General features: G+C 40.7%; 1 protein-coding gene across 3 annotated transcripts in view; it reads left to right on the top strand.

The window, feature by feature from the left end:
- DEPTOR (DEP domain containing MTOR interacting protein) overlaps positions 1-25,534 on the top strand; it is a 151,719-nt gene that overhangs the window by 80,188 nt on the left and 45,997 nt on the right. For all 3 annotated transcript variants that reach the window (XM_019642097.1, XM_019642096.1, XM_019642098.1), the window contains exons 5-6: positions 19,751-19,933; positions 21,975-22,109. In XM_019642097.1, the coding sequence (XP_019497642.1) occupies positions 19,751-19,933; positions 21,975-22,109 (318 nt within the window). The remainder of the gene's footprint in view (positions 1-19,750; positions 19,934-21,974; positions 22,110-25,534) is intronic.

The following is a 25,534-nucleotide window of genomic DNA, read 5'->3' as shown; positions in this document are numbered from 1 at the left end:
ATTAAGATCACTAATAGAGCTCAGCCTAAGCCTGGAATAGCCTAGCCCAAGAAAGAAAGAAAAAGGGAGGGAGAGGAACAGTGGGCGAAGAGAGGAGAAGAGAGGGAAAAAGGAAGGAAAAAGGCACTGATTGATTGAGGCTAAAGGCAAGATTGCAGCTTGCCCAGGACCATATGATATTATAGGAAATTATTCTGACACTTGTGGAAACAGTAAGGAAGACTTTATTCAAGACTGTTGCAGTAGATGGTAGGGGAAGGAGATGGGGCTCAACTTCAAATACAACATGGACAAGTGGGGATTTATCACCATGGAACAGGGTGAGGGGGTCAGTGGGTGGAAATGTATTCATAGAGGACACCCAGGGCAGGGTGATTCTTGCTAAACCTGCTTCACAAAATTCTTGCTAAAGGCCAGGCCAAGGACCTACACATCAGAGATGGGGGGTGAGGAACTTTATCCAATATCAAGAGTGATCAGGAATCAAGGGGCAGGGGACCTCATTAACCTGACTTTGCAGGGTTGTTACTGAAACTGGGCTGGGCAGGCCAAAGACGGGATGAAAGCTACTGTCAAAGCTTAGTGGAAAAGAGGGCTCAGGGGGCCTGGCTGAAGTCAGGAGAAGGACAGATCTTTGTCAATGGCAACCTCCCCTTGCTTGCCTGTCCTCCCTTCCTCTCCGTCAAGACCCTCCTACTCACATTCTCTTCTTGCTTTTGGTAATTCCTTGCCACCAACAAAATAAAGATTTTTTTTTCCCATTACAGATGATACCCAGTATTTTAGTCTTCCTTTACCCTTAATTAGAATTCAAATACTTTGAGGACAGCGAATTTGTTTTCTGTCTCTGTATCCCCAGTGGTTTGGCATTTATCTATTAGCGACTCAGTAAAAAAAGGTGTTGAATGAATGAATGACAGCAGCGACCGTTTATTGAGGACTTGCCAGTTGCCAGGCACAATGTTGGGTATTTATACCACCAGCTAAAGTTCTTTGAATATAAACAGCCCCGATCCTCACTGGCTTCAAATAAATGGCAGAGCTAGCTGACAGTTCATGGAAACATTGAAACACCAGGCTGCCTAAAGAAGACGACCTGGAGCAGCTCTTGGGAATTCAGGTGCCAGGAACCAGTGACTAAGGAGCAATCATTTGCAGCTGCAAACAGCCAGCTAAACCAACTTCAGCTACTTTCTGCCCATACAGTCGCTCTTTCCAGATGTTACTCTCAAGAGAGTGACTCTGATTGGCTGAGTCTGGGGCGTGGGCAGGGCATTGTTCCACCAAAACAAACAAAAAAAAATTGTGTTGTTTTTTTTAAGTTCTGTTACCACAAAGAAATGAACGCTGGGCAGGCGAAAACAACAGGCTGTTTTTTAATGCTATTCGTTCCTTTAATCCTCCCCCCAAAATGAATGCACATGGTGTTGTTATCCCTGTTTTAGATGACAAGATTGAGGCATCTGCAACTGGTATGTTAGCTTCTCCATGTTAAATAAAGATTGGGTAGAATATGTTCTCAATCTACTTTCAATAATTAGTATTTCAAGTCTAATCTTTATCAGCAGCTGTAATCTAATAAAAAAATTTTTTTTTTTTTTACTTTACTTTCTCAGTGTAGAGTTTCTGGGAATTTTCACACTGTGCCCCTGATGTGCTCTGGCTGTGTTATACTTTGTGTTATAGCTGAATCCAAAGCAGAAAGAAAAATGAAAATGGCCAGAAGGCTGTTGTAATATAAACATAAAGGGACAAGGTTGTTTGGTCAAGTCAAGGACTCGTGTTAGCACACACTATAGTGTTGATTTTGGTTAAAGAAAAACAGGTCTGGTCTGCAGCTGCACCAAGCCTTAGTTTTTCCAAAGTGTGAAGGGAATGAGAGATGCGTTACCTTATGTAATCTTTTAAGAGAAATGTTATGCACAGAGAACAGAGGTCTTTTGTGAGCCGTGTCATAACTGTAAATGTTTCTCGTCTTACTTGACATCAATATAACTATTTTCACATGTACAAAAATTGATCCTCTAGGTACAGGTCACATTTGGCTCTGAAGCCTGTGCTCCTACTGACCCCGACCTCACGCTTGACAGCTTGTCGCTCAGTGTCCCCTGCCGTACATAGTTCTCCGTTTGCCCAAACACAAAGTTTTTGTAACACTATGAGGAAGTCACAAGCACACAATCTATGCAGTTGAAGTATATCTAAGGTGTGCGATCTTGTATTAATAGTATATACTCAGCTTGACCATATCAACTGGGTTGAAGTGGTCACTTTCAGTGGGACATATAAGCTGGAGTTTTGGGTTTATTAGAAGAACACATCAGAATTCTCTGGGTGGAATGAACAGTTCAGATTGCTGATTCTGATATGCTCCTCCCCCTTCCTCCTGGTCAAAAGCACTGTGGCGTTTGGTCCTGGTTATTGGTGGACATGAACTTGACCATAGCCTTCAAGGTGGGGTTGGGAAGGTGGAACAAAAAGTTAAGAGGCTCTTCTTTAAGGAATGAACCGTCTCCTTTCTCTTTCCCATCTCAGACCTTTTTTCTAGCTCTGACCCTGTGTCGGTCTTGAGGGTGCCTCTTGTGTCAGCGCCTTCCCAGCTGGGAAGTTTGAGCTGGGATTCTTGTCTGGCCCCAGGTTCTGCCTGGGCACTTACAATGGTTATTCTCGCAGCCGTGTCATCCTTGCTGCCCTGCCGTCTCTTGTGGTTCTTCCTCTAGAAGTTCTCCCACTAGCCACTTGTCGCTCGGGATTCTTAGCCACTCACTTTGATTCAGTTTCTCTTAGCTGATATGGCTGATATCTCAGACAGACCATCTGGATTGTCTTTTGTGTTCGGGCCCGTCGCTTTTTGGAAGAGTTCCTTCTTTCTGCTCCCTCCTGCCCCCTCCAACCAGGAAAGAAGAAACAAACTGAAGGATATTAACACCATGGAATGATTACTAGGTATAAAGCTGACTATATGTAAACTCTGACAGCGTTACAACTATGGAACAGTATTAAGTTAAAATTTAAGAAGAAATTATATACATAGACGGATATATCCTAATTACAATTGGAAAAATATGTGTTTATTAATATTCATAACAATTTTTAATCTAACTTGGGAGAGTAATCTTTTTATAAAATTATATATGTCATTTTTAAATTGACGTAAAATTTGAAAGGCTCTGACGTTTCATCTAACTTTTTTCTAGAAAGCTCTCTTTCCATCCTTCTCTGTCCCAATGATGATGACATTTGACCCAACAACAGGCCCGCCCACTCTCTTCTCTCCTCACCCAAGGAAGGCCTGCATTTCAAGATCTGTATTTCTTCCATTTTATTTTAGGAATTCCCAGTGTAGCTCTGGGAGCAGTATTCCCTACTTCTTATCATCACCTATCCTCTAATGAAAAGCATTATGTACTGGCCTCAATTAACCTTGGGGTTGCCTTTTTGTTGGGGAGCATTACTTGGATGGTCTGCTCTCAAGGGCTCCTGGGATCCCTCTGTTTGCTTGCCTCTTTATTTTTCTGGGATTATGTGGACTGTGATATATGGTATTATCTATGCCCATTGGGACAAGAGAGATGGTGCTCTTATTGGTAAGTGCATGGCCCTGTGGTTTTGTGAAGTCACCCAGCAGAGGCTCGGACGCTGCCGTGTGGCGATGTTGGGGGCGCTGAGCCTGATGGGCAGAAGTAAGATGGCGCCCTACTACACTGCTCTGACTGCTGTCAAGCCCATCTAGCCACCAGATTTCCACTCCAGACGTCCATAGACCTGAGGATTGTTGGAATAAATTTGCCTCTAACCCAGCAGTTCTCAACCTTCCTAATGCCGTGACCCCTTAATACAGTTCCTCATGTTGTGGTGATCCCCAACCATAAAATTATTTTTGTTGCTACTCTATAACTGTAATTTTGCTACTGTTATGAATTGTAATGTAAATATCTTTTTGTTTTCCAATGGTCTTAGATGACCCCTGTGAAAAGGTCGTTTGATCCCCAAAGGGGTCACGACCCACAGGTTGAGAACCGCTGCTCTAACCAAACAAAGGACTAATAGTTTTTTTAGGGGCTGTTCTTGGGAACTTGTGGAAAGAAAAGAAGACAGATGAAACAAATAAAAATGTAAAGAGTAGAACAGAAAGTTAGCAAATGAAGTTTATCTAGGAATTTTTGAAACCTCAGATACATAATTCAAATAAAGAAATCTATAATTCTATTCTAGGTCTTTCAGAATTGCTGGCTTACATTCAAAGGCCTAATTAAAGCTCTTCAGCATTGGCTTATGTAACAAGTTTATATTCAGCATAGAGTATGTAGATGCCATTAAGACCAGGAATGGGTGAGGTGATCCAACTTTTCTTAAGCTCTACCCACCCAAGGTGTCTGTTGAGGAGGTCGATGACAACAATAATGATAATGAGCTAACATTTATTGAGTGATACTCTGGGTCAGGCCCTGTGCAAAGCACACTGCATGGTTATATCACTTAGTTCTCATAGCAGTTGTGAGAGAGCTGTTATAGTCACTCCCTTCCCATTTTACAGATGAACACACACACACACACACACACACACACACACACACACACACACACTAAATCTCACCACTGATCTTTTTTTCTGAATGTCTGTTTCTTCCTCCTTCGAGGATCCTAGTCTATTATAGTCATTCCCTTTTACAGATGACAAACTAGGGAATACCCAAGTAAACTTGCCCAAGGTCATGGTCGTCAAGTGGAAGCTCCAAGACAGAAACACTGACAGATTAACTCTGAAACCCTGTCCCTTAATCTTTGTAAACTTTTACAAAACACTCTCAGGTCTTGCTACCACATAATTAGATTTGAATAAGCCGTCTTATAATACATTGAGGAGTAAGAACCTAAAGATGAAGCTTTAGAGCTATTTACCAGGATTTTAGTTCAAGTACTTACTAGCACAGTTCTTCCCCTGTCACAGAAACCAGGGAGACTTCAGGATTTGAGATGACCTTGAGGATTTAAGCTGCTGCATTCTTCCCATTATAATTCTCATCTGTAGTTATGGCAACTGGAAGTGTTTGGGCACTTTAAAAGAAACCAGATGTGTGTCTCATCGAAATGAATGTAGGAAAATGGACTCTTTTTAGGGAAACATAAAAGCTGCTACAGAAAGTTGGGGTTTACTGTTCTTTGTTGTAAATTTTGCTCACTGCCAAAAACTGTCATTCAGAAAACAATCCTTTTTTTAATATTTTAGGAGAATGTAAGTAAATAAAAAATTTTACCTACTATAAAAACAAAACAAAATACAAAAACCCACACAAAAGAAAATCACTAAACCTCACCACTGACTCCTTCCTTTTCTGAATGTCTGCTTCGTCCCCCTTCGAGGGTCCTTGTCCCTTCAGTCCCCTGAGGAACCCCTGATAAATTACTGTGCAGTAAAGCACCAGCAGGTTCATGTGGTAACCTTTCTGGGAACAGTAAGAAAATGCCATCTAGGAATGAGCCTGTGGGGGGGCTTTCACACCCAGGGGTTCCTGGGTAAGATTTGACTCAGGACCCCCAGCATCACCTCGGATGTCCTTCGCTGTGTTGTTGGCCCTTGTGAATTGATGTGCTTTGGGTAGGATGCCTCGTTTACCCCCCAGACCTCCTAGAGTTGCTTCCAGACCCTTCCCCTGTATAGGTGGAGTCAGTAAAGGCTTGTACCTTGGATGGCATCCTCTGGGCATGGACACCTTGGGCTCAATTCGACACCCCCATATGGCTAACCTTAATGCAGTGCCTCTATGGATTAGAAACTCCCATGGCCCTTGGCCTATGTTTCCTTGTTCCTTCCCTCATTGTGCAATGAATCCAATTGAAGTTCAGGGCAGTTAGGCAGCTTAGGTAAGAGTGAAGCTGGTGTTCCACCTAGGGCTGCATGAGGCTGGAGCAGTGTTTTCTGTTACCGCTATGTCTTTGTACTAGGCAATTCCAAAGTAATAAACATTTTGCCCTGGTGAAGAACCTTGTAGAAAACACGCCCAGCCAAATTGCCTTCTGCAACCTGGAGGCAGGAGCAGACTTCATTTTCCTGTGTTTGTAAGCTTATCTGCCTCCACGTTTGGCATTATTACAGTTTGGCATTATTACATCTACGATAGGAGACAGTCTAGGGATGAGATTAAGGGACAAGGTTCCAGAGTTAATCTGTTGGTGTTTCTATCTTGGAGCTTCCACTTAATGACGATGACCTTGGGCAAGTTTACTTGAATCTTCCCTAGTTTTTGTCATCTATAAAATGGGAGTGACTATAACAGCTCTCTCACAACTGCTATGAGAACTAAGTGATTTAACCATGCAGTGTGCTTTGCACAGGGCCTGGCCCAGAGCGTCTCTCAAGAAATGTTAGCTCATTATCACTATCATTACTGTTGTCATCAACTTTCTCATCATCAGGCTCATTGGTGGGTAGAGCTTAATAAAAATGGGGTCACCTCATCCATTGCTGGTCTTAATGGCATCTACAAACTCTATGCTGAATATAAACTTGTTACATAAGCCAACGCTGAAGTGCTTTGATTAGGCCTTTGGATATAAGTCAGCAATTCTGAAAGATCTAGAATAGAGTTATAGATTTCTTTATTTGAATTATGTATCTAGGGTATTCCATTTATCAGACAACATATGTTTTTTAGACCTCTCTGCACTTTTATCAGGACCTAGTCTCTGAAAAACAATCTCATCTCTGAAGCAACGTGCTCCTTGTTCTGAATTTAATCACTAACAATAAACGTTCTAGACTTCGGAATGCACCCAGCTATTATTATTTAGTGATGCATAGAGAAGAACAAAACATAATTTGACCTTCCATCTGCTTATTACCTTTACTTCTCCAAAGTTGTATAATCACAATGTCATGTTTTGACTTGTTTCCTGCGATCTTTTTTAAGTTACTTTTTAAAAAGTTTTCAATTACAGTGGATATACAATATTATATTAGTTTCATGTGTACAACATAGTGGTTAGACATTTATATAATTCACAAGGCGATCTCCCCCAAAAGTCTGGTACCTATCTGGCACCATACATGGTTATTACAATATTATTGACTATATTCGCTGTGCTGTACTTTATATTCCTGCCGGCTGTCTTTACTAAAGTTACTTTAAATCCTCTTATCTTCCTCATTTTCTCTCCTCCCTTCAATCACTTAAATAAGTGTAATTGGGTTCTAATTTTGTGGATGAAAGTGTTTTGTTTTAGTAATATCACTTAATAGGACTTTACCCCTTAAAATTAATTTCCTGCTTTCGTATACTCTTCTTAATGTTGTCAGTGCTCAGGAAGTAATTATTTCAGCTCTCTGACTCACTTGTTATTGCCTTCTGAAGAGGTTTGTATCCCAAGCACTGTCCTTATGTGGCGTAGGCACTTAAAAACAGTTGCTTAATGTTCTTGAATCAAGGACTTTTGTTGCTTTAGGAAACGGGCCTCTTTCAACCCTGTATCCTTTTAGGATGGTTTGAGATGGTCACAGTCCTGACCTTTCGTACAGCTCAAATTTTTTTTTTTTGAAAATAGCTTTACTGTTCTGTTGTAGTGAATTCTCAATGCCTGTTTTCCACCAAACACATGATTAAGAAGCGTAATATTAATATTTTTTTAGTCTTGATGATTTAAAAAAAATATGCAACAGACTAAATGATACCTGATGCTTGAACTCTGTAGGACTGATCTGGCAGGAGCAGGGGGACAAAGGGGTACAAATTCCTCCCTGGGTATGGGCAACAACTGGAAACTTTTGTCCTGTTGGCAGGGGCGTGGCAGCATTTCATACACAGGATTTATTTGCCTTTTAGAAACACGTCGTCTGAGGACTAGATCTGCTACCAGCTTATCCTTGAAGTTTGTCAGTACTCTTACACAATGTCTGTAGGTCCTAAGTGGTCCTTTTAGGAGGAGATACAGGGATCAGAAGGGGATAAGAAAGAAAGCAAGGGGCAATGGAGCCAGTCCGTAAGACAGAGAGACATCCTTGATGGTCCTGGTGAAGTGGTGAGCTACACCCACCTCTGCTACTGTGGAATGTGGTGATGATAAGATTGCTAATCTTCTGTCTCTAAGGAGACCTTGAAGACCCTTAGTTTTGTTGGTTTGTTTTTGTTTTTTTTTTAAAGAAATTTTATTGGGGAAGAGTGTGTTTTCGAGGACCCATCAGCTTCAAGTCAAGTAGTTGTTTCAATCTAGTTTTGGTGGCACAGTTCCTTGGCCCATGTGGGAATCGAACTGGCAACCTTGGTGTTATGAGCCTGTGCTCTAACCACCTGAGCTAACTGGCCACCCGAAGACCATTAGTTTTGACACAGGTTTGCAGTTGTAGTCATGGCCCCCTCGGCCTCCTCCTTGCTGACCTTTCTTCTTCCTCATGATCATAGTCATTATCCTTATTCCTCTGTTTAAGCCCCTTTTTTACTCTGCTGAATTGCTTATGTTACCCCAAAGCCAAGACCACCTTTTAAAAAAGTGCCATCCAGACAGACAAAAAAAAAAACCAAGAAAAAAAGTTCCATCCAAGGAACAGCTGATAATCTGCACGTCTTCCTACCCCTTATCACACTGCTTGATTCAGGTCACTTGTTTCATGATGTCTGTCGCATTATGTCATTTGCCAGCAAACATTTCAAGGATGGATGAAAGTATGTGACCTTCCTTCCTCCAACTATTGTAGATAAGTAGCCAAAAATATCTTATATTCAGCTGAGCTTATATAATAAGACTTTAGCGATGATAAGATTTTGTAGTTATCCTTAGACTGTGCTGTGAGTGTGAGTGGAGCACAAGCCAATTTCCCCCCTTTTTAGATAATCAGCTTTTAAAAATTGCTTTGTGTTTGCAAAAAAATCATTCTACCAATTTACAAGGGAAAAAAATAGAGCAACATTATCCACAAAAAGGAGACTATATCTGAACTATGTCACTTTATTATTGTAGTAGATTACATGACATTCCCCTCATGCTTTCTGAAAAGTAATGGCATACAGTGAATAAGGATCTGTTTCCTTTTACCAAATATCAGCAGCTTTGTAAGTTTAGTGCTTCTAGAGCCCCTACTTTCCTAAGCAATAAGATCCTCTTGTATTTACATCACTTCAGCTTTCTGGCTGTGTCTGTTTTTCTTCCTGTTTTATGTCTCACTTAATACCAAAGCAAGCCCCTAGAGAATTCCCCCAATGCAAAAGAAACAGCTTGGAAAGTCCCAGAAATTATAAATTGGGTGAGTACAAAATTGTTGGTTTTCAATTACAGCTGTTGATAAGACCATAACTAGAATATTAGCTATTGATGTCAGCTTTGGACATTGTCTCTTACGTCTTCCTGTTTAGAGATTAATATTCTCAAGGAACAAAGAACAAAATTTGTTACATTGCATATGTCACAACATTTACTATACTACAAAGAGCCCGTATATCACTGAGATCTGAGAAATGAAAAGTTGGAACAACCTCAAGATTTAGAGACACCAATCAATGTTCTCCTCCTTGATTTTTCTTTCCTTTTCTTTGTTTTTTTTTACCCCCAGATCTTAGGTTATTTTTTCTCTGTTTTACAAAGACTAAGTTGTTTATGCAGCAAAGGATTTTCATATTGACCATGGAGAATATCATGTTGCATTGTAGAAAGGATCATCTCTTTTCTCTCTCTGGAATATAAACTATATGTCATGTAGCCGTTGTTTATTTCTTGAGATGACATGTGTAATTAATGGCTATAAAAAAGAAACCTTTGGCTTTCGTAATCTAGTTACTTTCTAAAACTTCCTGTGTCTTAGCTCACTCCTTCATTTATTGCTTTCCTTTGACTTCTGAGATTTAAATGTCTCCCAGTGGGATGCTTGCCAAGCTTGGTCTGGATATCTGGTGAAGATTTCATACTTTTCATGAGTGAAGAAGAGGTGACAGAAGTTCTCGTAGGAGATGGGCAAAGTGTTCTTTGAAAGGAGGGCAGAAAATACAGAAGAAATGAGTTCTGTACAAAAACTTAAATGACCAAATGAAGTCAACCTTTAGGAGTCTTAAGAACACTTCAAACACTATATGTCAGAAGCCATTCCAAATGTCTTCCATAAATTATTCTATTTCTACTTCACAGTAAAACTCTGCAAAACATCAGAGGCTTAACACATTTAGTAAGTTGCCCAAATAACAGCTAATGATGTTTGCAGAACTCGGATCAAAATTGAGCTCGCCTGACTCTAGAACCATTGCTTTCCGTTGCATGATACTCTTTTCTAAAAGTTGTTGGGCATAAGGGAGTTGTTTAAAAATGCTCAAGTGTTTTGTTTTTGTGTGAAACAAGGTCTCTTTTAGCAGACTTTGGTATTAGTGAGTTTGAAAAAATGAGCAGATGGTGTCATATTCTAATCGCCATGCTAAGATAGATAGCTGGGACAGTGTGGGACACTTAGACACTTAGTAGGTGCTCAGATTGTTGAATAAATGAGTGGATGTCATGTGTAATTGATTGATGCTACACTATGGCTGTCTACCTGCACTCTTTCAGCATTTATAACTATGATTATCTATGTTACACCTAGGGCTACACTCACAAAGCAAATGTGTGTGACTCAATGTTCATGTCATTAAAACTTTAATGTGAGGGGGGGGAAAAGAACACTTTTAAAAACAAAATAATTCATTGAAAACAATGCAAGTGACACAGGCAATTGTCACTTCTTTATTCTAAGAGGAGAATTGGAATCCATCTGTGCCAGCCACACAATTGGAGGATGAATACATGGAGACCTTTGTTTCACAGAGTGCGATGGCTCCTGAGGCACTAAAATCTAAATAAGTCCTTGAGAATTGAAGTGGGGCATTAAATATTGTGCCTCATAAAATTAAATTCCCATAAACCCAATGGCAGTCTAACATCAGTAAATGATGATAGCAGTGAAAACAATAGTGTGAAATAATAACAGTACCATTTATTTTACTTTTTAAATGTAGTTTTACTTTTTATTAAAATATGGTTAATATACAATGTTATATTAGTTTCAGGTACACAATATAGTTATTCAAGACTTATTTTCCTGGTGAAGTGATCATCATGATAAGTCTCATAACCATCTGATTGAGTTCTTACAATCTGCTTGGCATTATGCTTACCATGTATAATCTGCTATCTCACAGTCCTTGTTTTCCCTGATTTGATCATGTTCAAGGTCATCTACACTTTTGGAGAGAGAATGCGATGAGTAAGGACTATTTACATGTAACTCTTGTATCTTATCTTAGATGGTATGTTTACCCTTTTAGCTATCAGTGGTACAGAGCTGGGGAGGTGGAGAATGGAGAAACAGTGAGAATTAAACTCTGGGTGGGTAGTTGAAGCCTGAGGAAATTAAATTAGTAGTCAGATTCCTATTTCAGTTAAAAATAATTTTAAAGTACGTTTATCTGTTAGGGAGTTTGTTTGGATTCAGAATGCTTTTCTGGTTTTCTTTATACCAGAGCTGGTGTTTTGTGTAATTCACTGTACAAAGAGAAACAGTAGGTGTTAATAAATGTGTACAGAGTCATGTATTTTCAGGTTATCATTTAAGATACTGTTGCCAAAGTTAACTTGAGGATTTTAAAAATCATAATAAACTCAGAAAAGGTTTCCAGAAATAAATAACTTATCTAGAAAATTGTATTATCGCATTATTGAATGTAGTGATATAGTAAATTTAGGTAAAAATTTGTCCACAAAAGAGCCACTATTTATAGATATTGTGTCAAATGTACTTGGCTTATCCTTCGGTCCAGGATGCATTCAGCATCTGTCGAATCCAACCCCAAAGGATGTATTATTTACTAAGAATGTGCAGAACTACCACTGAATTGAGGGTTTTTGCTTTTGTGGCCCACGTTATTCATTTAGGCAAAGTGAACAGTTTATCACCATTTGAAGACTATGAAATACCCATAGGAATCATTAGGTTACATGTTGGCAAAGGTACCCTCTTCAGAAGGACCCACCTTTCTGAGACTCTAATATTCATGTAACCAGAAGAGTTATTCATCAGCAAATGTGGGTGATAAATACAGCTACAACCATAGATTGCATTTGCTGTGGTTGACCTAGCAGGAAAGTTGTTTCTGAAACACCCAAGGAGGCTGTCGAATCAGCATTATTGGTAAAGGAGTTAATATGATACCTAATGGATTGGGTTAGATTATTTTCCTAGTGGTTTACAGAATTTTGAATTTCACAGTCCAAAATAAAAAACAAAAAAGAATGCCAAGAATGAGTATTTTTTTTAAATCTTTTATCTATTTTACCATCATTTTGTTTAACACTGGACAAGAAAAATACCTGGCATGTAGCCCAACTAACCCAATAAAAGTTGAATAAATGGATGGATGAATGAATAACAAAAAAGCAGTGATGATATAATTTCAGAATAAAAAAGTCTTTAAGTGGAATATGTAAAACTTACAGGAAAAGCTAAATGCATTATCCTTAGTGTTCTAATTTCCCCATGTTTCAGCAAAATCTTTTTAGCCTATCATGAGCCCACAGGTTGGTTGGGGGAACTGCTGCGTAGACTTGTAACTAAATAGTTCCAAGTTAGCTGTGCCCTTGACATGCTGTTTATTCCCTGACTCCCCACCATGGACCATTCACTTCCAGCCATTTACTGAGCACCTCCTCAGCCAATCACATAGTATCTAGGATTTGAGGATGTCAGAATGATGAGGGCACAGTCTGGGCTCCCAAACCGAGTGACTTAGTTAGGAAAAGAGACATGCTCTCCCACCACCAAAAAAGAAAGAAACAAACAAACACCCCGTATTACCTATAATATGCTAAGTGTCACAAAAAGACTGCATATCACTAGGTGTGTGGGTGATAGAAAGAAAATAAATTCTGTGATGAACCTGGGAGTGTTAGATAACATTTTACTATAGCTTTAGAGTCTTCTCCAATATCTTTGTAGCCTGTGGTTCTAGGTAAACACATTGCTTTAGGTTCAGAAGCCTTTGCTTGTGTGGAGTTGGGCAAGTTACTGAACTAAGATTCAGTTCTTGCACTGTAAAATGAAGATAAGAGTAGTATCTACTCTGCAGTGTTATTGTGAGGATAATACTATATTTATAAAGTGCTTAGTACAATGGCAAATAGTAAAAGAGCTACTGGTTTCATTATTAGGACTACACTTCAGCAAAGTGGGCAGTCAGTGGACACTGAGGCTTTTATTAAATGCTGATGGACTGAGATGACGGTGCATCCCTCACAGAAATCAAGATCAAGGTCAACATTTGCCCACCTGCGATGTGTCATAGGGTAATGGAAGGAACACTGGACTTGGCGTCAGAGAGCAGGGTGCTAAGAGTGATCTGCCAACTGGGCATTTAGTCTCTGCTTCTTCTTGGTAGGAGAGAGGAGGCCACGCCATCTTTTCTCCCTGAAAAAATCTTTTAAGGTTCATTTTTGTTAAGTTATATTGAGCTTTTTACTTCTAATTTTTTGGATTTGATTGTTGATTTGGGTTTTTCTACTATGCTTCCAAATAAGCTTTTTATTCGTGTACATTTATGTTTCAGTTAATGACAATTTTTAATGAATCTTGTTTCACCCATCGGCTGAAAGTAATCTCTCCCCTGAATTTCCATAGCACCTGAGACATAATTTCCTTAAGACACTTGACATTTCTATCGTGTACTATAGGGTATGTTTTATTTCCCCTGCTAGACTTTAAGCTTATGGAGAACAAGTATTTGTTATATAATTTCTTTTTGTATTCCTAGGTCTTAAAGCAGTGATGGGTTTTTTTGTTTTTTTGTTTTACATAATTGGCTTCTAGGTATTCATACTATAAATGAGTATATATAAATGAGTCAATATTTAAATACTGAAAAAAAGGTGGAGAATATTCTCAATCAAATTTTGTATTTGCCAGCTCTGTTTTTTGCTCAACATAGTTAGATAGGTAGATGGAACAATAGATAATTCTATTTTGTTTAAGGCATGGAAGCTTTTCTATATTTTTCAGTTTTTCAAAATGAACATGTAAAATTTTTTTGATTGGAAAAGTGAGGGCTTTTGCAAACTGGAACTGGATTTCAAGGTGCTGATAAATTTTCCCATCCCAATTTCCATTTCATCTTCCCCAGTTAAGCTCTAAGTAGATAATATGGATAAGACATTCAGGCATGAATAAATTTGTGAAGCATTGCCATTTTGTCAGTTCATACAGAGCCCCTGTTCTTCATGTTTATTGAAGGACTGTTTTTTAAAAATTATTTTAAAAATGCACATAGAATGATTTCTTAGACATTACACCAAAAGTTCAAGTAGCAAAAGAAAAATAGATTTAAAAAGATAAAAAAGTAAAAATAGACATAATCAGAGTTAAAAACCTTTGTGCTGCAGAGGCCACCGTCAAGAAAGTAAAAAAACAACTCACAGAATGGGAGAAAATATTTGCAAATAATATGCCTGATAAAGTGCTTGTATCTAGAATACATAAATAACTATTACGATTTAATAGTAAAAAGATAATCCATTAAGAGAATGAGGGGACAAGCCACAGAATGGGAAAGAACTGTTCTTGAAAATATACAAAGAACTCAAAACTCAACAAGTAGAAAATGAACAACCTGATTTGAAAAATGGGCCAAAGACCTGAACAGACAAACTCACCAAAGAAAATAAACAGACGGCAAATAAACATGGAAAGATGCTCAACATCAAGTCTTTAGGGAATTACAGATCAAAACAATGATATATCACTACACACCTTTTAGAATGACCCAAATCCCGAACAGTGACGATACCAAATGCTTTCAAGGATATATGGAAACAGGAAATCTCATTCATTGATGATAGGAATGCAAAATGGTACAGCCACTTTGGAAGACAGTTTGGCAATTTCTTATAAAACTAAACAAAGTCTTACCATTTGATCCAGCAATCATGCTCTTTGGTATTTACCCAAAGGAGCTGAAAACATGTTCACACAAAAGCATGCACATGGATGTTTATAGCAGTTTTATTCATGAGTGCCAAAACTTGGAAGCAACCAAGATGTCTTTTAGCAGGTGAATGGATAAATAAACTGGTTTACACCCACACAATTGAATATGATTCAGTGCTAAAAAGAAATGAGCTACCAAACCATGAAAAGACATGGAGGAACTGTAAATGCATATTACTAAGTGAAAGAGCCAACATGAAAAGGCTACATATTATTGTGTATGATATATGGAAAAGGCAAAACTATGGAGACAGTAAAAGGATCAGTGGCTGCCAAGGTTAGTGAGGGCAGAGGGATGAATAGGTAGAGCACAGAGAATTCTTTGGACCGTGGAACTATTGGGTTGTCGGAAAATTCATGACGCATTTTTGCAATGAAAAACATAGAAAAAAAATACATCATGACTTTTCTGACAACCCAATATTTTTGTATGATATTATAATGGTAGATACACATCATTCTATACTTATCAAAATTCATAGGATGTGCAACCCCAAGGATAAACCCTTGTAAACTATGGACTTTGGGTGAGAATAGTGTGTCAATGTAGGTTCATCAACTGTAACTATACATTCTTGATAATTGATAGTAGGGGAGGGTGTATGTCAGGGGGACAGAGTATATGAGAAATCTCTGTACTTTCTACCCTGTGAACCTGAAACTTCTTTTTTTTTTAAAGAAGGTTTTATTGGGGAATTGGGGGAAGGTAACAGACAAGTTACTGTCCTTTTGTTCTTCAGTCTAGTTGTGGAGGTTGTCGCTTCACTGGCCCATGTTGGTATTATCATTGCGCTCTTCCCGGATGAGGCAGATTGGTTGCCAGCCTCTGGACGGCCACTCACGGCGGATCTTGGCAGCTCACGCCAGCTGCCGGCCACTCAAGGTAGCTTATGGCAGCCCACTGCAGCTCCACTGCAGCCTACGCCGTTGCCGGCGACTCGTGGCAGCCCAGCTCCAGGTTGAGCTGTTGTTCACCATCTTAGCTGTAGAGGGCAGTGTCACTGGCCCTCATGTGGGATCTGAACCGGGGCCCTGCTGCTCAGAGCTGGCGTCCCAAGCCAGCTCTTAACTAACGTGCCACTAGGCCGGCCCCTAAAACTTCTTTAAAAAATAAAATCTAGGGCCGGCCAAGTGGCACGATGGTTAAGAACTGGCTTGGGATGCCAGAGGGCCCCGGTTCGGATCCAACATATGAGGGCCAGTGACACTGCCCCCCACAGCTAAGATGCTGAACAACAGCTCAACCTGGAGCTGGGCTGCCGCGAGTTGCAGGCGACGGCGTAGGCTGCAGCCCCTGTGGCAGTGGGTTGCCATGCGCTACCATGTGTATCCAGCAGCCAGCGTGAGCGGCCGTTCAGAAGCCGGCGACTGATCTGCCTACCTGGGAAGAGTGCAATGATGGTGCCAACTTGGGCCAGTGAAGCAACGTCCTCCACAACTAGATTGAAGAACAAAACGACAACAACTTGTCTGTTCCCATCCCCCCAATTTCCCAATAAAAATCTTAAAAAAAAAAAAATATATATATATATATATATATATATAATAAAATCTATTTAAAAAAAGACAACCCAATTAAAAACAATGGACAAAAGATCTGGATAGACAGTTCTCCAAAGAACACACACAAATGGACAATAAGCACATAAAAGCGTGCTCAACATCACTAACCATCAGGGAAATGCAAATCAAAACTGCAATAAGATACCCCTTCACACCCTCTAGGAGAAGAATAATGAAAAAGATAGACAATGGCAGGTGTTGCTATGGATGTGGAGAAATTGGAACCTCTGTGCTGCATAGATGGGAATGTATAATGGGGCATCCTCTTTGGAGAAGAGCCTGGAAGTTCCTCAAATCATCAAATACAGTTACCACATAATTCTCCCGTTCTACTCCTAGCTATAAACCCAAGAGGAATGAAAACGTATGTCCACACAAAAATTTGTATGTGAGTGTTCATAACAGCATTGTTCATAACCACAAAAGGAAGTGATTCATGTGTCCATCAACTGATGCATGGGTAAACAAATGTGGTATATCTGTGCAATGGAATATTATTTGGCAATAAAAAGGATTGAAGTACAGATACATGCTGTCACATGGATGAACATTACAAACATTATGCTAAGTGAAAGAAGCCAATCACAATGGACCACATAGTGTATGATTTTATTTATTTATTTATTTATTTATTTATTTATTTATTTATTTATTTTAAAGATTTTTATTGGGGAATCGGGAGAGGGGAACAGACAAGTTGCTGTCCTTTTGTTCTTCAGTCTAGTTGTGGAGTACATTGCTTCACTGGCCCATGTTGGTATTATCATTGCGCTCTTCCCAGGTGAGGCAGTCGCTCGCCAGCCATTGGATGGTGGCTCACAGCAGCTCACAAAAGCACATGCCAGCTGCCGGCCAGCCCCACTGCAACCTATGCCATCACCAGCAACTCACGGCAGTCCAGCTCCAGGTCGAGCTGTTGTTCACCATCTTAGCTGTAGAGGGCGCAGCGTCACTGGCCCTCATGTGGGATCCAAACCAGGGTCCTGCTGCTCAGGGCTGGCGTCCCAAGCCAACTCCTAACCAACGTGCCACTCGGCCGGCCCATGATTCTATTTATATGAAAAGTCCAGAATAGACAAATTTGTTGAGACAGAAAGTAGATTAATGGTTGTCCAGGACTAGGGGTTATGGGTAGATTGGAGGAGATGGCTAAAGAGTGTGGGGTTTCTTGTTGGGGCGACAAAGATATTTTAAACTTGATTGTGATGATGAGATGCACAACTCTGGTAAAATACTAAAAGTCATAGAACTGTACATATTCAATAGGTAAATTATATGGTTATGTGAATTATATCTTAGTGAAGCTGTCACAAAATGAATATAGAATCTTTAAAATAAAACCATGTTTTGATCTGTCGTGCTGAAAACAAAAGCAAAACAAACAAATAAACAAGCAAGACTCTCTGTTTACTTCAAAGCTGTAGGAGTTGTGACTGCCTACACTATCAAACAATAGGAAAGAAATTTCTGTTACAGCAGAGATAACATCCACTTGAAAAAGAACAGAAAAACTGGATTAAAATGCCACATTTCATAACATCAGTCAAGTAGAACAGGACTGCTTTTGAAACTGACCATACACCCAAGTGTTTAACATTCAAATAACTATTTTGACATTAACATTGATGTTGACCTTCTGTGGTGATGTGCTGCATTACTCTTCTCTATTTTGTTTACAGTGTAAAGATTCTGTCATTCTTTCCATTCTTTATGAGAACCTACACAAGCACAGGAACTGTTTCTCACACAGGGAGTTGAGATTAGTGAGTGGTTTGGAATTTGAACTCTGGAGTCAGATACTATAGTTCTGTTTCTTCCTCTGCCGTTTATTACTATGTCTTCTCTGGGTTTTTCTTTATCTTAGACTGCTGTTACAATGAAAGGAATTGGTACCTATAAAGCATTTAAACTAGTGTTGGATTCATAGAAAATGCTGTATGAAGGTTAGCTATTGTTACTGATTTGGAGGTGGCAGCTTGCATAATTAGGCACTCTAAAGCATAGATTTTCCTTAGGAGCTAACCAGTCTTTCTCACTGGATAGCCATTTGTTCATTAACCATCAATCTTAAATGGCTACATCCTGTGTGATCCATTTATATAATACTTCAAAATGGTAACATTGTAGAGATGGAGAACATATTAGTGGTTGCTAGGCATTAGGGACTTGGAGGGGGAGGGCAATAAAAAGGTAGCATGAGGGAATTCCTTTGTCGTGGTGGAATAGTTCCGTTATCTCCAGTGTAGTGGTGGTCACACAAATGCCAATGTCCTGGTTTGATACTACACTATAGTTATTTATGTAAGAAATCACTATTGGGGGAATTTGGGTGACGGGTACATAGGAATCCTCTATACTATCTGTTTTTGTGGATTTTAACAGCTTTATTGCAATAGAGTTTACATACCATGCAACCTTCCCATTTAGTGTATAGTTCATTGTTTCTCAGCATATTCACAGATGTGTGCAGTCATCACCATAATCAGCTTTAGAACATTTTCATCACCTCAAAAAGAAATCTCCCACATTAGCTAACACAACCTTGCCTCCCAGACCCCCTTCAGTCCCTGGCAACCACCAACCCACTTTGTCTCCATAGATTTCGTGTTCCTGGATATTTCATATGAACAGAATCATAGACAATATGTGGTCTCTCTATTATGTTTGCAGCTCTCTGTGATGCTATCATTTTTTGTTGTTGTTTTGGGGTTTTTTGTTATTTATTTTTGTTCTCCTTTTATAGTCTGTGAGTCTATCAATTATTTCAAAATAAAAGTTTAAAAAAATGAATGGACGGGTTGCTACGGGACCAGCGCTGTGCTTGGGCACTAGGGACACACAACTCAGTGAAGCCATAATCACTGCACCCAAGAGCCTAGAGTTTAATGGGAAAGGCTGAGATGGAAACGGAACAATGAGAGTGCAGTGTGACAAGGGCTCTGATGGAGGTAAAATAGGGGCTAGGACAACACCAGGAAGAGTATAACTTTGATTGTGGGTGAGGTCAGGCAGCGATCCCCCCAGAGAAATTGATTAGCAGGTTTTTAAAGTACCTGACACATGGAAAGAATTTGGGAGGTCAGGTGGCATCTGTCGAGCGAAACTCTGCCTTGCAACTTCTGCCCCAGTTGGCTGAGATCTTCCGGCTGCAGTGCTCAGTGGCTGGGATGCCAGACAGTCTCACCTGTTGTTTCTTCTCCCCAGTGTCCAACAAACACCCATTTGTGGACAGCAACCTTCTCTACCAGTTCAGAATGAACTTCCGGCGGAGGCGAAGGCTGATGGAGCTGCTCAATGAGAAATCCCCCTGCCAGGAAACGCATGACAGTCCCTTCTGCCTAAGAAAGCAGGGCCATGACAATCGGAAATCTACCAGTTTTATGTCAGGTATGTCTTTCTCATTGGTCACTTGATCACATGTCTTTGTCTTTTGAGAAACAATATATTGGGTTGTCAGAAAAGTCATGACGCATTTTTGCAACAAAAAACATAGAAAAAATACGTCATGACTTTTCCGACAACCCAATAGTAATAACTCCCTTTTGTGAAATTCTGTTTTCCAGCACATATCTATGTATTCATAACCAATTAATATGCAAAAAATTAAAAAAAAAGAAAGTACCACCAAATTGTTCCTGGGCAGTCCATTTAGATGTCATGAAATCTGTTTTATAAAATTATGTATTTGGACTCTAGAAGACCTCTCAAAGCTCCCACTCAGACATTATTGACTTTTCATTTACAAACAATTCCTACATATTATTAATTATCCAGTTTTCGAAATCACAACATTGAAAAATGCTATGTATTTTAAGGATGAACAAGGACTTCTGAGAGCACATACAACTAAAAGGCAACTGGCTGTCAATCCATGATCAATCAGTGACACAGAACAAGAACTATGAAAAGCAGACAGAGGGGATGACAAGTAAAGCGCAGCAGACAGGGACATTACGTGTGAGCTCAAACAGCTTCATAATTGCCATCAATCCTGACAGAAATGACAGGGTTCGCATGATGATGTCTGTGACTGATGTTTGCAGAGATTGCCCCACTCATCCAGAAAAGGTTAACTGGATGTGTCATTCTGTGCAAGAGACTGAGGTGCTTCCAGGGATATCTTTAGGTCCTCTGAAAACTTGGCATTGACTCAAGGAACTGGTGGCCTGAGGTTGGGAAGTTCTGGGCTTCACCTGAAACTCAGGGCAAAATGAAAATGGGTGTCTTGGTCATACAGCAAGAGACCATGAGAACTATACTGAGAACTTTCTGTGCCCCTGGCACTGAGCCAAGCTTGGTGGAATGAATGTTCTCATTTCATTCTCATAATAACTTTAAGAGGAAGATGCTGCTCGTGTTCCCATTTTACAGGTGAAGAAACTGAGGCACGGAGCCACTGAGTGGCTTACTGAAGGAGACACCGCCAGAAAGTGGTGGGCGGAGCTGAATCTGACACCAGTTCTGTCTTTTATGCTTCTGTTACTATACTGTCCCCTCCCCAGCTCCCCACATCCCAGATTCCTTAGACACGGATGGGATGGAGGAGAGAATAAACCAAGACCTCTGGGAAAGGAAACACTAGCTGAAGGCAGGAATCTAAGCCTGCACTTAGGCACAAGCCTCATCAGGTGTATCCTCAAGGTTGTTGTCTCCTGCAAATGCGGAGCTGCTATTCACATCCTCATGAGTCCTAAGGTTTCTTAAATGGGCCCAAGAGATCTGGATAAGTGACGATGGTGAGGAGGAGATCTAGTAACAATGGTGGTCACCATAAAAGCAAGCATTTATTTCGTGCTTCCCATGTGCCAGGCACTAAGCGGAGTCCTCTCCTTTGCCTCTTTCATGCGATCTTATACCTGGCTCTCCTCTCCTTGCCAGCTTGGTGGCAGAGAGCACCAGATCAGATCATCAAAGTGGCTGCCTCACATACGCTTTCAAAACCTAAATATGTGCTCTGTGTTTTAATCTGCTTTTCCAGGGCTCTGGGTGATTTGTGATTTCCTATTAAATCGGGAGGCGTTTCTTAGTACTGATTCATTAAGCGTACAGCCAGCACTTAATTTACTTCCTTCCAGGCACTGCTCAGCACAGGGTCGATGATAGTCCTGAAATAGTATTTTAGGTAGCCGAGTACTTTCACATGCCTTGTGTAATCCACTCCTTACACCAGTCCAATGAGACAGCATTAGCCCCACTTTACAGTTGGGAAAATTGAGGCTCAGAGACTTGAAGGGAACGGCCTCAGGTTGTGTGTGCTATTGGTAAGTGGCAGGGCTGCTACTCAAATCTTGGCTTTTCCGACTCCGAGGCCAGAGTGCTTTTTCGGGCACAAGTGACTTGCCTCGCTGCACCTTGCGACTGAAAGCCCGTGTACTCTAGGGAACCGAGACCACCCCGCTCAGTGACTGTGTGTTTTCCACCCGCACAGTCAGCCCCAGCAAGGAGATCAAGATTGTGTCTGCGGTCAGAAGGAGCAGTATGAGCAGCTGCGGCAGCAGTGGCTATTTCAGCAGCAGCCCCACTCTCAGCAGCAGCCCCCCTGTGCTCTGCAACCCCAAGTCCGGTGAGTGGCCATTCTCAGATGAAGGGATTCTGGGTGTGGGGATCTTAGCACCGCGAACTCTTTGGGTCCACGCCTGTCGAATGGATGGGAAGGGCGTAGGTTTAGGCAGAGGGAGAATGGGGCTGCAGTGCAGTCTCCATAAAGGTTGCAGCTGACCCCAAGGGGAGCTCCGGGGTTGGGATGCCTCTTCAGAATTGTCCCAACTTGGGGTGAGGTGGCCAGGCCTTTATACCCTCATGCTGTCCAGCCATTGAATGTTGGCTGCCCCTGGGAGGAGGGCATGGCCTCAGGCAAGGCAGCTGTCTTCAGAGAGATAGCCCCAAGGACAGTTGAAGCATTAGCAGTCTGAGGGCTGTCGGCTTTTATTAGTCCCAGAGGCTGGGAGGAGCCCCTCGGTCTCTCCAGAAGGAGGTTTTGAGCAGCACGTCCATGTTCACTACAGCAGGAGAAATGGCACCTCCTCAGGCTGCTGCAGCTGATGCAAAGATCTTTCGGGTCCCAGCACCCCTAAGGAAGAAGCATGGTCTGTGCAAACCCAACTGTACCTGGAATTGACTCTTAGAGGCTTGTGTTTTCTGCTCATCAACCTCTATGGCCTTTCCATTCCAGGAAAAAAAAAGAAAATATAGGCATAAAGATTGTTGATGACCTTGTACTTAGAAACAACCTCCATTGACCCCATCAGTTCTTCAGCCCCACTAGACTCTGGAACCCACTGACCCTACCTCCTTGTCACTGTCTTGTACCCACCTCCTTCCCAGGATTAGATGGCATGGCCCATCGTGATAATCATTGCCTTGAAAACACCCTCAACTCCGTTTTTTTTAGTGAACTGTCTGCCTTCAGTTTAGTGCATCACCTTCAGGGAAGACGCTCTTCCTTTTGTTCATGCTGTTTTTTTTTTCCCTCATCACCAGAAGCTGAGGATACAAAGATGAGAGGTCGTGACCCCTTCCCTCAGTGAACACATCATCTCGTTGGAGAAAAAAAAATTAGGTGTTAAGAGAGAATGAGGGCAAATAGGTATTGTTCACAGGACTTTAAGAGGAAACTGTCATCTAATGCTGTTATCTAGGCAAGGGGGCAATTTTAAAAAAAATCTGTTTCGCTGCTTTCTGAGAGGATTAGCTCTAAGAATAAAGTTGTAACTTGCAAGTGAATGAAGAAACTTGCTTCCCCACTGAGTCTGGCTGGAAAATCATCGAGTACTCACAAACCACTGGGTTTTCCCATCAATGGAGCATTTCTGATAAGTCAGAATGAGAAAGAACTATATTAGAAATAGGGTGTTTGAAGCCCTGATAGAAATCTGACAAGTATCCCTTAAAGTTAGAAGCAAAATAGTCCCTTTCAAGAAGGGGTCAGTTGTGCCAAAGCCACTTGACATGTTTTTTATACAATCGTAGAATATGGAGAAAGTGGTAATGACTTAAATTAACTGTATGTCCACCTTCCAAGATAGGTTTATATTGTTTCCTCTTTCTCCTTACTCCTTGGCTCAAAGGGAATAGTTTACTGATAGGCAGGCATTAAAAAAAAGAATAAAGGTTAGGTTGCTTTTTTGAGTCTTTGAGGACCACAGCTATCAGGATTTCACAGTGGTTCATAGGTCTTACCTCTTACCCATATCTTGACAAACTTCTCCCTCAGTCTTAAAAGAAGGATCCCAAGATGCAGTGAGCTTATCTGTGATTTTTTTTTCTCTCAAGCAGATAAATAAGCCTTCACAGTAAGGCATTTAAAATTAATCATTATACAACATACACCAGGATATGTATCTTTAGTACTGCATATAAATGCCCTAAGCCAAACAAAAAAAAGTGCTGCAAATATTATGATAATTGGTATCTTTGTGAGGAGTAAATAGATTTCCAAGGATACAAAATGAGAAAGCTGAAAGATAACTCCCTAGGCTTCAAGGTTTCTACATATTTCAACATAAGAGAGAGAGAAAGTGTATTAAAATAAATGGTCAGTATTGCTGCCAAATATGTACAGTGTGATTCAAAACCATGATGTGCTATCACCTCACACCTACTAGAATGGTTATTATCAAAAAGACAAGAAATAACAATTGGTGGTGAGGATGTAAAGAAAAGGGAACCCTTTTGCACTGTGGGTGGGACTAAATTGGTACAGCCACTGTGGAAAAAAATATGAAGATGCCTCAAAAACTTAAACATAGGGCCAGCCGAGTGGCATGCTGGTTAAGAGTTAGCTTGGGACACCAGCTCTGAACAGCAGGGCCCTGGTTCAGATCTCACATGAGGGCCAGTGATGCTGCGCCCTCTACAGCTAAGACGGCGAACAACAGCTCGACCTTAAGCTGGGCTGCCGTGAGTCGCTGGCAATGGTGTAGGCTGCAGTGGGGCTTGCAGGCAGCGAACGTGCACTTTCATGAGCTGCAGTGAGCCTCTGTGAGTGGCCGTGCAATGGCCGGCGGGTGACTGCCTCACCCGGGAAGAGCTCAATGATCATACCAACATGGGCCAGTGAAGTGACGTCCTCCACAACTAGACTGAAGAACAAAAGGACAGCAACTTGCCTGTCCCCCTTTCCTGATTCCCCAATGCTGTTCCCCTCCCCCAATTCCCCAATAAAATCTAAAAAAAAAAAAATTAAAAGTAGAACCACCATATATGATCCAGCAATTCCACTTCTGGGTATTTATCTGAAGGAATCACAAACACTAACCCCATGTTCACTGCAGCATTATTTACAATAGCCAAGACATGGATGCAACCTAAGTATTGATCAGTGGATGAATGGATAGGAAAAATGTGGTATATCTAATGGAACATTACTCAGCCATAAAAAGAAGGAAATCCTGCCATTTGTGAAAACATGGATGGACCTTGAGGGCATTATGCTAAGTGAAATAAGTCAGACAGAAAAGACCAAAACTACACGATCTTACTTATATGTACAATCTAAACAAACAAACAAACAAAAACTCAGGCTGGGGATGGGGGGGTGGGCGGCGCAGAAGTAGGCGAAGATGGTCAAAAGGTACAAACTTCCAGTTACAAAATAAATAAGTCCTGGGGATGTAATGCACAGCATGGTGACTATAGTTAATAACACTATTATATATTGGAAAGTTGCTGAGAAAGTAACTCTTAAAAGTTCTCATCACAAGAAAACAAAGTTTATAACTAGACATGGTGATGAATGTTAACTAGACTTATTGTGGTGATCATTTTGCAGGACACACACATATCAAATTGTTGTTCTGTGTCCATTCTACCTCAATTAAAAAAAGAAGCAAAGAGTATTAAAATAAATGCTTAGCATTATTGCCAAATATGACAATACACAGTGTGATCCCCATATCCACCTTCATCAACCCCAGAAGGGATCATGGCGGGTGAGAACGGAGTTTTGTGACAGGGAATTAACAGTCTGTTGTCAACTGTGGACTCCGT

This window comes from Hipposideros armiger, unplaced genomic scaffold (assembly GCF_001890085.2).
Source record: "Hipposideros armiger isolate ML-2016 unplaced genomic scaffold, ASM189008v1 scaffold_65, whole genome shotgun sequence".
In the NCBI taxonomy this organism is placed as follows: Eukaryota; Metazoa; Chordata; class Mammalia; order Chiroptera; family Hipposideridae; genus Hipposideros; species Hipposideros armiger.
Note: the sequence above shows the minus strand (reverse complement) of the source record. Positions and strands in the feature narration are given on the sequence as shown.